At 37.7% G+C, this 15900-nt stretch overlaps 1 protein-coding gene across 3 annotated transcripts in view; it reads right to left on the bottom strand.

Annotated features, from left to right (window-relative positions):
• Positions 1-6962: 6962 nt before the first annotated feature.
• khdrbs2 (KH domain containing, RNA binding, signal transduction associated 2) overlaps positions 6963-15900 on the bottom strand; it is a 53613-nt gene continuing 44675 nt past the window's right edge. The window contains exons 9-13 of one of the 3 annotated variants that reach the window (XM_086093828.1): positions 12930-15153; positions 12574-12618; positions 11810-11881; positions 10392-10408; positions 6963-10304 (exon numbers count right to left, since the gene is read on the bottom strand). In XM_086093828.1, coding sequence (XP_085949954.1) covers positions 15059-15153 — 95 coding nt within the window. In that variant the 3' untranslated portion in view covers positions 6963-10304; positions 10392-10408; positions 11810-11881; positions 12574-12618; positions 12930-15058. Of the gene's footprint in view, positions 10409-11809; positions 11882-12573; positions 12619-12929; positions 15154-15900 lie in introns of all 3 variants that reach the window. The other 2 variants (XM_086093827.1, XM_086093829.1) reach the window with 2 other exon arrangements.

Below are 15900 nucleotides of genomic sequence, written 5' to 3'. Positions count from 1 at the left end.
CTTCCAACACAAGCTGATCTTAATCAACAGGATCGTTATCAGGCTTATGCAGAGCTTGCTGATGAGCTGATCATATACCAGCTGTGTTGGAGAAGGGCAACATGCAAAACCTGCAGGACTCCGGCCCTCAATGCCCCCCTCTGGTCTAACGGGACATTTAATTATTCCAATTTTAGTGTATTATAAATGGAAAGTGGAAGAAGTTTGCGGTTGTTCAAAGGTCTTCTCACGTCTCACGGTGGACAAGTTGAATGCAAATCCACATGTCATTGGAGGGACGCACGTGTGTGTATATGTCAGGTGTGGGCATACAGTAATGGCCCCAACAGTGTAGCAGCTGAATGCATGTGCTGATTCCCTGCAGGGGTTGTCAGGTAGACAGAGCACAAGAGTTTGCTGATGCGTCATGAATTGACACAAGAGTTAGAGGCCGAAACAGACAGGAAATAAGAATCTGCGATAGCCTGAGGCGGGACCAATGTTGGAAACAATTCCCTGGATTTCCCATTTGACGTTGATAGATTGATGAGCTCTAGCTCAAAGCCGTCCACCAGATTCCCACCTGGAGATTGATGGATGAAAAAAAAGAAAGTTTTAATTTCTCTGTATTTCCAGGTTAGATGTCCTCATACAGGGTTGCTTCCTTACAAGTTCTAGTAAGATAGAAGGCGTTAAAAATGTCAGTTTGTCTCACTTCATTAGTTCTTATTGTAGTCTCCAAAGACTGTTGTAATTGGTTCGTTGGTTGTTCAGATAGAAGAGATGGCACATGGGCCAAGGAAGAAGTCATTCACTTTTGATGTGTAACTAGAAAACGTTTTCTTCTTTCAATTGCATTAAATCATAAGAGTGCATTTATCAATGTAATTAATAATTGATACATGTACAGTATGTGTTATTCTAATGAGATGTATATTTAATTAAATTATATTTAAAATAATACATTACAATAATGGTAATTGTTAGTGATAATAGGCCTAAATAATAATATTGAATTGAGTATATTCGTTTTACAAAAAAAAGTGCATAACAAAACGGATTGTAGCATTTATAAGTATTATAGTCAATCGTCAATAAATCCCCAATCCCGTCCTTCCCAAAATGCCTTAAGGCTGGCCCCTCACGCAATGCTCAATTTGTACACAGCTGAAAAATTAAATTGTTTTCAGAGCTTCACACTTTCCAAAACACTGAATTTATCATGGCAAGAATGGCCGGCCTTTTGTGTCCACACAATTTATTCGCGCCATTAAACCCCACCTGACACTGGACATGTATTGAAGAATGAACAGTTGCAGGAATGATAGCTGGGAGACGCAGCGTTGAAGAGGGAGGCCTCGGCTCTCACACAGCTGCACTGGGTAATCTCTTTCTTGCGGTCCGTAGATTGGCTCCCTCGTGAGGCCGTTTTTTATTTTTTCTACTGCTCACATACATTTTTCATCTTCACAGCTCCACCAGCAGCTCTCACAAAAGAAGTGCAATTTTCGTTTTCCTCATGATTGTCAGTAGCTTGCCAGTGCAGGTAGCTTGCACATGTGGGCAGATTTTGTGGCTGCAGTGCAAGCTGCAAAAGCACTGACGCCACGGGATTTTAACTCCTGAACAGGTTTAAAAAGTACACTGACTGATGACTCAATATTTTAATAATCATGGTTCGTGTAGGCATACCGCCTCAAATATTTGAATTTCATTCTTTGTAGGCTGTAGGAGACCGTTCATACAAATATGAAATCAGATAAAAAATAGCTCTAAAAGAATCTGATACATTTTGAATGAAATTCCGCATCAGCCTTGTCTAAGACTCCTCCATATAAATACATATATTTGAGCCTTCCCCCCCCCAATCCCAAAAAAGAAACACTAATGCAACCCCGCGGGCTGCCACTCTGATAAGATGAGGTAAACTTGAGCTCATAATTGACTTCAACAGTTTACTGCTGCAGCCCTCCAGGGCACTTTACCACCGCAACAAAGCAGCAGCCTAGAAATAATCCACTTATGTCTCAACTATAGCCTGTAGAATACTTTTGCTGTTAGGATTTTGTCAAGGTTATGATTACAATACTGTATTGCATCAAAATTACTGCACTGAAACTAAATCTATATTATTATCTAAATCTAATTCTAACAAGAGGCGCGTTCGGAAATATGCTCTGAATGAGCGTGCACATGTTTGGAGAGGCAAAGTGCGTTCCGCTCCCGGCCATTAACTTCCGAACAACACATTGTGTTGTGTTAGCAACACTACTACTTGTGTTTTGTTGTAGTTACAGTGGCTGTTCCGACTGTAGCAACAGCTGTTTGCCTGTTAGTTAGCTACAGTAGCTCATAAGCCGTATTTATTAGCGTTTAAAGTTAACCTACAACAACTCGCTAACCCACACAGCTAACTAACACTAACAACCATCTTGCATGTGTTGGAAAACAATCTTTGTTTTCCGCGTGTTCGTTTTTTGTTCCGGGTAGTGAGAATGTTGGTTATCCGAATACAGACTGGAGATCGGTGAACAGGTCCTTCGAAGGATTTATTTTACAGAACATTCCGGACACAAACAAGTTTACAGACAAATGGCTGCAGTCCACTCGCAAGTGTGTCGATTCCTGACAATTGCAATATTCTTATACTATCAGAAAGGCGGTACCACTAAACCCCTCCCCTCTCCCCTTTCTCCCCACCCCTGCCCCCAGCCAAGACAGACTTTTACAGCATTCAATACTCATTGACAGATGGCCTTTTGATGTGGAAATATAGTAGGTCTCAGACCTGACGGCACCTAGCATAAGATAAGACTTACAAAGAAATCATTTAAACACATTTGCTTCACCTCAGACAAATGGCTCATTGCGTGTGGGAATAGAGGTAGCTCTTCAGACATTCCGTCACCTGAAGACATTATTCAAACACTCACCAAGCTTTACTTCTGGGAAATTAAAACAGTTATGACAAAATCTAAACAGTTATAACTAAGTCAAAACAGTTATAACTAAATCTGGGCAGAATACTCTCAACACATGTTAGCACCGTTTCCACCTCTGCCCGACGCACTGTGGCACACTGTGTTCCCAGTCGGAGCGCCTAGTTCGCGCACTGGCATTCCATTTTTGGTGCACTCTGAGTTTCCGAATGGCAAATTCAAGCAACGCACCAAGTTTCTGAATGGTCGGATTGAACCAGTGTGCGCTTGGCGCGTATTTCCCAAGGTCAAACAATATTTAAACCTGTTAAACCAGGTAATCTTTATTTTTGGTGGACCAGCCCAGACATGCCATAAATTGTATGAGCATTAGCATAGGTGCTAATTGAATTAGAATGTTTGAAACCAGCTGGCGTACCAAGTGTGACAAGCGTGAGTCCCATTTCTAGTTTAAAGCAACAATTTATACTGTTTTACACCCCTGTTGTCTATGGGCGATATGGAAAAAAACTTCTATCACGATAACGATATACAACAATATATTTTTCTATTAAAAAATTATACAACACACTATGACTGTTTATTTTCTTAATTTTTTATTGAAGTGACATTAAACAGATCTGTATCAAAAGAGAAATGCATCCAGTAGGGCTGCTATATAAAATTATCGAATGTTCACAAAAGAGGCACAGTAACCACTCACTTTTTTTTTTTTTTTTACAAATGTATTTATGAATCAAAATAGGGGATACAAAAAAACATTTCAAAAAATGATGAGATCTACTGTAATGTCGTTCTGAAAAAATGTATTGTGCAGAAGTCAATATAAAAACTCAGGACTGCAGTGTGAAAACAAATATTTAGTGATATTAAAGGTATTCACTTTAGTATGGCCTAGCCATCCATTTTTTTAATCACTTATCAAGCCTGTTTAATCTTCCTCCTCCTGGTCATCTGTTAAGTGCCTTGGCTTGGTCATGTGTCCCCCCCACAAATCCAAGGTGGCAACCCTACACGTGAATCATATTACATTTATGTGAGTCATGATGAAGCTGTATGTATGTGCCATAACTCACATATCCATGTAGTCAAAACAATTATTGAAGCTGCATGTTGGCATAACAACCAACCCAGAAACCTTGGTATGTGTCTTGAGGCTGGAACACAGGACAGTTACGTATCTGGAACCTTGTGAACCTCAAGGTTGGAACAACACAAATATTAAAATATTGTAAATAACACTAAATTGCCTTACCATTGAAATGGAGCCTTGGAGCAAAATCTACTCTACACTCAACATTAACTGTGCCTGCAAAGTCCAATAATGCCTAAATGCAGCAAATTCCAAAAGCTTCTATAACGTATTATAGAATAAGATGGCTTCTGTCAAATTCGACACTTTGCTTGTTGAATAAATGTCATGCTCTAGTCTTGATTCAACATTCTAACATGACCTTGATCATCTGCTGAATAGATTATTATTGTTATCACAAGTGTGGGCTGAATGGCTTATCAACTGCTATACTAGTTTCTTTCGTTGTCTCCGACGTGAAAGGAAATAAACAATTTGTGCTAAACCAGAAAAAACACCTCATTGGGGACATTGGTGATGCTGAACTTGACACCCCCATCACAGTTGCTGTCGTCTGAGGCGTTTATCTGACATGTCATTGTGCTGACCTCAGAGGGGGTACGCAGATGAAAGAAATGAAAAACAACATTGAAGCCCGCTGTGCCTTCATTGTCTGTTTTGTATACGCCACATAAGCTGATTGGACTTGCACGATTGTAGCGCCTCACCTGAAATAATGACTGGGATTTAATTTGCATTGTGAGGAGGCTGGGAAGATGATCAATGAGGTGCCAGTGAATGAGATGGAAGCAGCATACACAAGTGAAGAGCGACACATGTGGTAAACAACTGTAGAGAAGTGATGAGAGACTTATTTTCCATCTTGGCGTGCTGTGCGTCAGCAAAGGCATGGAAATATAACAGGTTATGACGATATAATGAGAGGACGAATTGTCTTGTCAATTTCAGCTTGCTTGAAAATGAAATGAAAGGAAATACCGTGATACAAGGGAAACCTGTTGCACCCTAAAAAATATCTGCAAAATTATATATATATATATATCATGAATTCACAACTATAACGTGGTTTTTCGTTCTGTATTTCTTTTTTCAAGCCACATTAAAGTATACATACTTTCATGCTCTCACATATGGGAATCTGGGAAAAGGAGAGCTACAGTCACCAATGCACTTCTCAGCCATGTAGTACAGAACAGTACTCTAATTAATGTAATTTACATGAGAGAAAATCTCACGGAAAGGCAAAAGTTGATAAAACAGTTAATGTACATTCTAACATCTAGTGGAAGCATTTAGAGTGATAACTGCATGTATTTATTGTCTGTTCAAATACACTAACAATGTGTTTAAAAGTGTTTACTGTATATCTTAGATTTACACCACTTGCAGGTGGGCTTGTTAGTCACTATATTAAAATGTATCTCCTTTTGTTAGCATAATAATAATAATAATAATCCACCACCTTTGAGTCTTTAACCAAAACTCACGAATGTGATTATGAAAGTGCGTAACTGTGATGAAGTCACTGAGAATGCATATGCAATTTAACAAGGTAGAAGTGCTAGCGATATTAAGCTAGCATTAGCGCTGTAAAGAGGCGCTGACGTTAGCCACAGCTGCTATGTTCGTAACGTGACTGTTTGTTATGGAGTGTACTAGAAGCACTCAATTTTATCGGTTAAAGTGTTTTGGGTTTTTGTTTTGTAAATCAGTTACAAATAATAAAAAAATAAGTGATAATCTTATCTTTAAAGGAGAAATGTTGCTAATTCAGTGTCACTTCTGAATCCTCCCAGCTGCCTTTACGTTTCTTCTGTCTGCTGGTTAATTTGGTTGTTTTTCCAAGAGAGGGCTGATTTTATTTTATTTTAATTTTATTTATTTTTTTAACACAGATCACTTTACAACAGGTATGTAATATAGGTTATACTAAATGTTTTTGTAGCCAACCAAGTGGCATAGTTTTGGTCTTTTGTGACAGCACATTATATATATATCTTTTGTTGATTTTGTCCAAAAGCAAACATTTTTAATGTCAAAGTTGCGATATCTGTATTATGTATGAGAGGTATTGATTGAAGAGATGAGTCAGAGAATCAATTTTCTTTGTTAAATGTATTTATTTACAGTTTATTTACAGTTACAGTCACACCCTGGACTTTAAAACAGAAGATTATTTTTTTTACATGTGAGGTTTGTGCTGCATTGCATTGTTTCAATACCTGCAACATTATTAAACTGTAAAAGAACTTGCATGAAAACCTGCACGTAATTTGTGACAAAATGTTGGCGCAGTGCTCTCACTGATTAGTCTATCCACGCACCAACAGCACAACATGTCAAAGCTCATCATCACTGCAAAAATAGCTCTAATGAGCTCGGGGGGGAAGAAGGCTTTCATACTAAATAGACTTTGAGATAGCTGACGGTCTGTGCGGTGGTGAACAACTTCCTAAAACAAATGTGCAGCTCAAGCTAAACACCGTTACCTTCTGTCACCTGGCTTAGATCCCAGCTTGCTGTCACAGCAAACAACATGAAAATCATCAGAAACCGCTCTGCTCCCAAAGTCTACACTCAGATAGATGATTATAAGCCCTTTTCTTGGAATCTGGCTCATCGTGCGGCTGTATAAGCAGATGTGCTCAAATAAATTTGTGGTTGTTATTTGTGATGGTGTTCCTAATATTTTGCAAACTCAACATCAGACACCAAAAATACAATAATTGATCTACCAGTCGGAATGGTCTAATGGGCAAAGACTATTTTCAGTAATTAAGAAATAAGTTAAAATGGCAGAAGTGTGTTACCATTTTGTTTCAAACATCCATCCATCCATTTTCTTAACCGCTTATTCCTCACTAGGGTCGGGGGGGGGGGGGGGGGGGGACGGGGGGGGGGGGGGCTGGAGCTTATCCCAGCTGGCTTCAGGCAGTAGGCGGGGTACACCCTGAACTGGTTGCCAGCCAATCACAAAGAGACGAACAACCATTCACACTCACAATCACACCTAGGGACAATTTTAGTGTTCAATTAACCTGCCATGCATGTCTTTGGAACGTGGAAGGAAACCGTACTACCCGGAGAAAACCCACACAGGCACGGGGAGAACATGCAAACTCCACCCAGGAAGGCTGAAGCCCGGACTCGATCTCACGTCCTCTGCACTTTGTTCCAAACATTCTAATGTTAAATAATAATCTTACAAAATTCCAGAGGTGGGGGAATCGTCAGAATCAATTAGGCACATGACATTTTTTGTAACTTTCTTCAAGTCTTTCTACACGAGTGTGCTCTGCTCCACTCGGAAACTCAGAGCGTTGTTCAAATGTACCGTTGGGTTATTCAGAGTGCCACAAAACAGGAGTGCCCAAGTGTGCTCTGGCCACTCCAATTAGGGACAGCGTCAGGCAGTTCAGATGATAACAGTTGAAGCATGTTTGGAAATTAGTATGACGTAAGTGCGCTTTACCTCCCGCAAACACACCCACAGTCATGTTAGGGCATCGGAGTAATTTTCCGAACGAACCCCTTATGCGGCACAGAAGCATAGAATTTGGAAAATGCTAGCATAACCACTTTAATTAGCCTACAAATGGTAAGACAGCTGTTAGTTTTGTTTATATTTAAGAGGCAACTCACAAAAGCATAAAGTTGGGAATATACATTGACAATTCCGAACATTTGGACATTTCTAATATTTCTGCAATACAACTTAATGCTTCCTTTACATGGTGAAAACAAACGACGTATTGTATGTGACTAGCATACAAACAAGGCAGATTGTTATAGTAGTCAAATGACATTTGGTCACAATTTGGAATCAAACTAATCCTCACAACCAAATTCCAACAATCGAAGTCCAAAGCTTTTCAATGAGCGGAGAGCTTCCTGTCACCGAGTTGACCGCCATTTTGACTTGTGACTTAAGCTCGAAATTGTCAATAGGTAATGCCAGTTAACTTTTTTGTTAGATGAGAGCTGGGGAATCTTGTGTGATTTGTCAAATTGTTTGATCTTTTGTAAGTAACATAATATACCAATTTGAGTTTCCTTATTAATTAGCTCCTTTGTGTTGCATGTCTAACAATTCTTACATTTAACTTTTACATGACATGTTTGATATGACTAGCATGAGTACATTTATGTTCATCTGTTCTTGTGAAAATAAGTTCTTATGTACATTAAGTGATAAAAAAAACCCCAATGTCATTTGTACACAGTATGTACATACAGCAAGCCTCTGAGCTTCAATATTCTGAAATTTAGTCTTGCGCTGCTAATACCCCTCAATCCACTGTGCGCCTCCATGGATCCTGCAGTTACAATGTGTCAACACACATCTGACATGTCGCGTGATGCTCTTGATTGAGAGGCGGCCTAGAGAGCCAGAGACAATCAACTCGTCCGTGAGATCCTGATGGAAAGAAAATGACCTCCCTCGCTCGCTATCTCATCTCGCTATTTTGAAAGAATCATTTTGTCTCTTGTTAGGATAAAATAGCTGTTTATTTGAGGAAATGCCATGGAACGTTATTACCCAAGATCAACGAGCCATCATTTGTTGTTAACACGTTCCCGCTGCATGCATTATTGGCGAGTAACCAAGTAACAGCGTGCTGCATATTGTGAAAACGTCTCCTGCTTTCTCCTCAGCCGATTTAAACGCATAAGCAGATGGTATTATCATGCCGCCGCATAATGTTGCAAAGGAATATTTTGCTACCTTTGGTTTATTCCTGTTGACATTAATATTTCACATGTTCTATTTCTGTGTCACTGTTAAGCCAGCACCACAATACAAAACATCAAATTACGCCAAGCCTGAAGTTACGTGACTACAAGACACGAAAGTCCTTCTCACAGATGAATGACAAAGTTGCTCAGAAAAAAAGTGGCTCCATTGATATTAAAATTTAAAACGTTTCCCTTACCATGTGTTTGTATCTGAAGATGATCTTATCAAGTATTCACATTTATAAAACATCATTTATTTTATAAATTCAAGGGATTGTAGATATGGAATATTGAGCAAACGAACTTTATGTCACCAAATGTGTTCATTAATACAATAATTTTGTCTAGTGAGTTTTATTCATTATTCACAAGAATTACCAAATATTTTGAGGAAAGAAATATATGCAATTCTGGACACAGAGGTCCAAAATCTAAGACAAAAAAAATAAAATAAAATAAAAAAATAATATATATATATATATATATATATATATATATATTAGAGCTGTCAAACGATTACATTTTTAAATCAGATTAATCACATCTTAGAATTTTTATTAATCACGATTAATCGCTTAATTGAAAAGGCTTTTTTCTCAACATTTTTTGCCCGCCACATTTAAAGAGCACCTGTTATCGGTTAATTTTTTTCGACTATTAATGTTATCTTCAACATGTTTTGATCCACTGCACACGCTCATCCTCCTCTTTTTCTAATCAATGAATTACTTGCATAATTAAAAATGGAAAAAAATTACCCCAATATTTTGACATGGAATAAATATTCTGAATGTCATACTCAAACATTTATTAAATGCTTTACTTTAATGCATGTAGTTATGTTTATTGCTCAAACACAACGTATGTTACCTTTAACGTAACCATCCACTGTCAGCTAAAGGATCAACTGCTGACAAAATTAACAATGTGATTAATCTGCGTTAATACAAGATTTATATATATATATATATATATATATATATGAATTCAGGATCTCATCCATTGGTGTCATATCATGCTTAATTGTGTTTACATACAAATCATATATTGAACAAAAAAAGAAAAGAAAAGTCAACTAGGATTACCACCAACTTTGACCTTAAAATGCAAGGACAATATGGTGAAAAAAGTTAAACAATCCAAAACTGTTATGTTTATTGCTTTCTCATCGTTTTTATAAAAAAAAAGAATAAAAAAAAGAATACTCTTTCACCAGAGTATCAGTGACAATGTCAAATGGGAACATGAGGGCAATGACACATATAACAAAAAAGTCATCAAAAATAAGGTTCCCAACAGTTAAAAAAAAAATTGTATTTAGTTACAACTAGTAATAACAGACAATTCATGTGTCTACTAATGGACCATATAAGGTTTCCCAGGGACCATCAATGGTCCACTAACCACAACTTGAATGCATTGCTTATGCCTGGCAAGTCACTGTCAGTCAAACTCAGTCGTTTCCATCTCATCCATACATGCACAAACCAAAATATCGTTTTGTGTCAACAGAAAGGCTCCGTCCACTTATTTTATGCTGCATTCTGCGCCCAGGGCTGTGCAAAGGGGGGGAAAACACAGTGACTCTTTGTGTGGACTGAAGGATAAAGAAATGTGATGACAGCCGCAAAGTCTTTAAGCACCTTAGACTTGAGTATTTCTGAAAAACAAGACAAATACACAGTGAGTAGAATGATCCTTTTGGAAAATCCTGCATGTAATCTGAATGGGAGAGGAGTTTCATCAGTTGCATTCACACCCCCATAAAACTGCAGTGACAAGCTTCTTGTGAAATGGATTTCAAAGGCATTTGCAAATGGATGCATGCATAACAAACGGCATCCAGTACGTATACTATATACTAGGGGCGTGAATTGCCTAGTACCTGGCGATTCGATTCGTATCACGATTCATAGGTCACAATTCGATTCGATACCGATAAATCCCGATACAAATCTATAAATTGATGATTGCGATTTTTTTTTTTACTCAAATTTAGAAAATACTAATCAGTAAACTTGTACATGTATACTGTAAGATTTGTATGAAAATAAAAAAATGTATCTGAAAATTCAGGCTTATAACTGAGCCACTGCATTTAACAATTTCATGTTTGAACAGCACTGAAATAAAAGTTTAAGGCTTAATGTTCCATTAATATAACATTCTTCCATGCTTAAAGTGTGAATCCTAACCCTAAGTAAGACGTTTTATTGAATATTCCCATAAAAAATTGATGTTTAAAAATAGATTCGAGAATTGCGCGCTGTAATATCGCGATATATTGCCGAATCGATTTTTTCTAACACTCCTACTATATACTCATAGACTCCACTTAGGAGGGACTAAAAACTGAAGTTATAGGGTAACTACAGCATATTGTCGCTGTCTTGTGAAAAACACTTATGCCCATTTTTATGTATTTATTTTTGGGGGTGTCTGTATTCAGTTTCATCTCATTAACGTAAAAATGTTTAAAAAAATGTTCATAAGTGTTTTTCACAGGAGTGCGACAATATGTATACAACAAGTGCAACGACAACTGCACGAGTGCTCAACATTTGACAATTTTGAAAACAGACATTTTTCGTCAAGGAGACACCCTTGAGATTGCGGAAGCAGAAATTGATTAGCTGGGCTCTGAGAGATGCGATTGGCGCACGTAAAGTGATTTTATACAGGTAAAGTGCAAGCTCGCTTGTGGATGACGTAGTCGGCAGCTCAAGTTACGCGTGCAATTGGAGACCGCCCCCGATGGTGCATCTAAGTGTGCCCCCCTCTAACCAGTTGTGACACATGGTCAGAGCTGCTATTAACATATTTTTAAGATAGTGTTAATAATTGATTCAGTATTTCTACAATGATTCAGAGGGACAGTCCCATGCTGTTGTCAAATTTCTAAATGAAATACAATTCACCACACGCGTCGGCACCTGCACCACCATTTAGATGTGCTATTTGCGAGTCTAAAATCTTTTTGTCACCAAATTGTGCATCTGCCAAATTCATAAACACACTACTGTATGCTTGACTTGTGTGTAAAACATATTTGCATACATACCACACTGCTCTCTTGACCAATGATGAGCGCCGAACCCATGCACTTGCAGCAACCTCTGCAATCTACATTGTCCTAAAAGAAAACCATTACCATACAAACCGTCACTCTACAATCAAGTATTATCCACGTACAGGAAAAAGTGATGCTAATCGAAGCGGTATAAATAAATAAAAAGTCTGCCTGAGTGTTTGTACAAAAGTGTTTTTCAGGTGAACTAATTGCAGTGCTTCAAATGATTGCATTGACACAATTTTAACTTGTGATTGATTGATTGATTAAGGTTCAGTGCCAATCAATACTCCAATCAAATTGCAGTATTTATTTCCTATTCCTTTTGTCTAAGCTACTGTACTTTATTGCAGGCCCGTGTTCGATGGTCTTTTAATGGACTGCCAGAGTTATAAAAGCAGCTCTTGACAACCCTGTAGGAAATTTCAAATGAGCTCATATTTGTAAAGTACATTTCAAATCCCGCAGCATGAAACACAAAAGGGGCTCGTTCTTTTGTAAATGGTGCTCAGAACATGCACCTTTTCAAGTGCATTTAAAGGTTTTGTGCTGATTTTCAGCACACCGTGAATGAAAACAAATCGAAAACCTTACATTCATTAATTGGAATATAAAAGATATGAGCCAAAGCTGATAATGTATTTTTATTACCTGTCTATATAAATGTGAATAACCGCAATGTTGCACAATGCAGAGTTTAGTTTTATTGGTTTGTTTTATTGTTTTATAGAGTGTGTGTAAATGGATCCTCTCACCTGTTTTATGACCCATACGTCTTGACCACTACAGTGCTTTTATACCTAAAAAGAAAACAAACACATTTTATTTTGTATAAAAATCCTTACATGCATTTGAGTCACTGCATTCCATCACCTTGAAAAAAGTAAACCAATTTAAGGTAAAGGCCTGGAATTGGAATTGAATGTATTATAGTTTTGAACTTAATTCACGTGACATTTAGAACATAGTTTTAGTCTTGTTTATAATTGGTAACAATTTATAAGCATCTAATTAGAGGAACTTTTAAACCAGCAGGAATGTTTATTCAGGGCAGGTTTACTTTTTTGTTAGTGGATGTTAGATTGGAATATTAAATCAGTATTTTAATTACCTGTTTAGAGTTTAACTGGTCAGCAGCGATGAGGTTTAAACGATGCATTGCAAGATCTTAAATTCAATGACAGAAAAAAAAAATGTTAGAAGAGACATTGTAGGGTAGGCAAAAAAAACAAAACGCTGCAATCTTTTTACTTAGAAATTAAAAGAAGTATGTTGGTTGTGCTCTTAATTCACAGCTTGTATTAATATTTAATATAACACAATATAAGGGACGTCTTACCTCTTTAACAGCATATGATTCTCAGTGTCAATCAGTCTGTTTACTGATGTCAAACTTCACAAGATGGATTAAGGGAAAACAATGTTAATTCCTACATAAGGAAGTTATCATATAAATGTCAAGGATGTTTATGCATAAATTTAAATGATAAATATTAAATAGGATTGCTTTGTGGGCTCTTATTGTATAAACAGTATGACATTTTGTCAGCGTATTAAACTGAAAACCAACTGCAACTGTACACATGGTGCAGGGTTTTATGTTAATTTTTATTAAATACTTTATGTACAAAGACAGATTGGACACACAGAATAAAAGCACTAATTATAAAGTACACACACTGTACATTACTTGATTGCTTTCAACCACAGAGAAAAACTGTCGTAAATGAAAGAGATGAGATTAGACCTAATTAGTCCTTCTTAACACGACATCTTCATGTAGAGGGGAAACACGGGGGTCATTTAGAACTGCATTTTATTCTTTGATTTACTTTCTCCTTCCTATTGTTTTTTTCTTTAAACCATGCTATTACGTCCAAGCTATACATTGAGCACAAACCTGAAATTACAAAAATTGTGTCTACATTTGCAAACTAAAAGTGGTGTACAGAAATCTTTTTCTTTTTTTTTTAAATGAGGATTGAGGGTGGATGTTAATTTTATTTTTATTTTGGTGAGTCACAAAATGGCTCACCCCCAGGGGAAGACAATTTTACCACATGTTGCATTGGTGGAAAGAAATGAAAGTAAGACAACCCACCTCCCCCCCAAAAAAAATTTTTTTTTTACATTTGTGCACAAAGCATTTCCCCACTTATGACGCAAACAAAGACAATTTACAATATGAGCTTTAGAACAGGGGATTTCCAAAGTATTTTCAATGTGTCACTGTAGCAACAAAAACAGATTTTTTTTCTTACTAAATAATAATAACTTATCAGAAATCAGTTATATAATAATAATAATAATAATAATAATAATAATAATAATACAGTGGAACCTCGGAGTTTGAATGTCTCGGAACCCGCTCAATTCGGACTTCAACCCAAAAATCTGAGTAAAAAATGCCTCGGAGTTTGAACTCATTTTCGGAGTTCGAACACCCAAGCAAAGCAAGCTAAGCCGAACGTACCTTGAGAACGGGTAGCCGAGTGAAGTTGAGCGAAGCCGAGCAATGCCGAATGCTCACGTTACGGAAGTTGAGACGATGCACTGCTCATTTCCAGTCAGATTGTGAATACTCCCGGAGGTGCTCCATACTCGCGAGTTCATTTGGATTTTTCCACGACAATTTTCTTCGCCATGGGCACAAAGAAAGACAACAGCGCTACGAACCACAGTGGAATTAGGAAGGAGATTATTGCGGCGTTGTAACTACCGTGACTACTTCTGTAAATGATGGCACGAAGACCCCCCTTAGTTAACTCAGCACTGAACTAAAGCTAGCATGAACATAGCATTTATCATCCACTGATGCCAACACACCACAACAGATAAGGTAAGGTATTTTTATTGTTTAAATACTGTAAATGTAAAAAACATAAATAGAAATTAAATTAAAATTTTCTGTTTTTGGAGTTTAGGAATGGATTAATTGCATTTGCATTATTTCCTATGGGAATTTTGTTTTTCGGAGGTTGAACAATTTTGACTTTGAACACTTCGCAGGAACGAATTATGTTCAAACTCCGAGGTACCACTGTAATAATAACAATAGCTGATCTTTTGAACGCCCCCCCAATTTAATGTATGCAGAGCCCTGCTCACCCCAGATATTGCTTAAGTACCACACTTTGAAAAGCCACTGCTTTAAGGTGTTATCTGAATGAAATGGACAAACAGTATTTGAAATAAATACAAATAATTGGACATAAATTGCAGGTCACGTGTGGAGCACCTTCAGTATCGACCATAGGGATGTTTTCTGTATCCCCCTCTTGTCAGCTGGAGAGCCGGAGCTTTGAGACTGGGACGGGAATTGGGCCACTCCTCCTCTGGAAAACCAATAAAAGCATCCGAGTTAGTGTGCACAGGTACGCGTCCTGTCACAGTGACTGAATGCATGAACACATTTCATCTGAAGAGATTCTACACAAAATTAATTTTACAAGGACTTTGGCCTCTGTCGGAGCAATGATGTGTTTTGACAGCCGGCAGCTCCATCCTCCCTTGAAGCCACATTACAAAAAGGCGGCCACCTCTTCTGCGTGGCACATTGAACAAGCTTCCAAATAGGAAAATGTTTATGGAGCAGAAAATCAAAGCATTGCCCTCTTGCTTTTTTGGTCATCATCGTCATCAACACGCCAGTGTGAATTTGGTTGTGCAAAAATCCTGCAGAGCTACAGAAACCAGCAGACAGTGCCACCGCCATCATGTGGCAAGCAGGTCAAGTTGGTGTTTTTGTTGTACAAGGCTTGTTGGTAGCATCTTTTTTTGTTTTGTTTTTTTTCTTCTGGAATGAGCCGTTGAGGGCCGACATCCAAGAAGCAAAGCACTCCACCTTCACAATGTGCATCCGTCATTTCACGGAGCTCCTTTTGGTGCACTGACTACAGTTGGAGCCAAGAGGGAATCAGTAGTGGCTTCCAAACCAAGTACCCCAAAATACCAATGCGGGTTTAACATTCAATAACAATAATAGGATCCTGTTAGCAAAAGTCGTTTTTCAGAATTAATTATAATTCCAAGTATGATTGATCATAAAGATGATTGGATATTTATCAAGGGTGTCAAAATTA

This window comes from Leptonotus elevatus, chromosome 13 (genome assembly GCF_054856555.1).
Source record: "Leptonotus elevatus isolate MCC_2025b chromosome 13, RoL_Lele_1.0, whole genome shotgun sequence".
NCBI lineage: Eukaryota > Metazoa > Chordata > Actinopteri > Syngnathiformes > Syngnathidae > Leptonotus > Leptonotus elevatus.
Note: the sequence above shows the minus strand (reverse complement) of the source record. Positions and strands in the feature narration are given on the sequence as shown.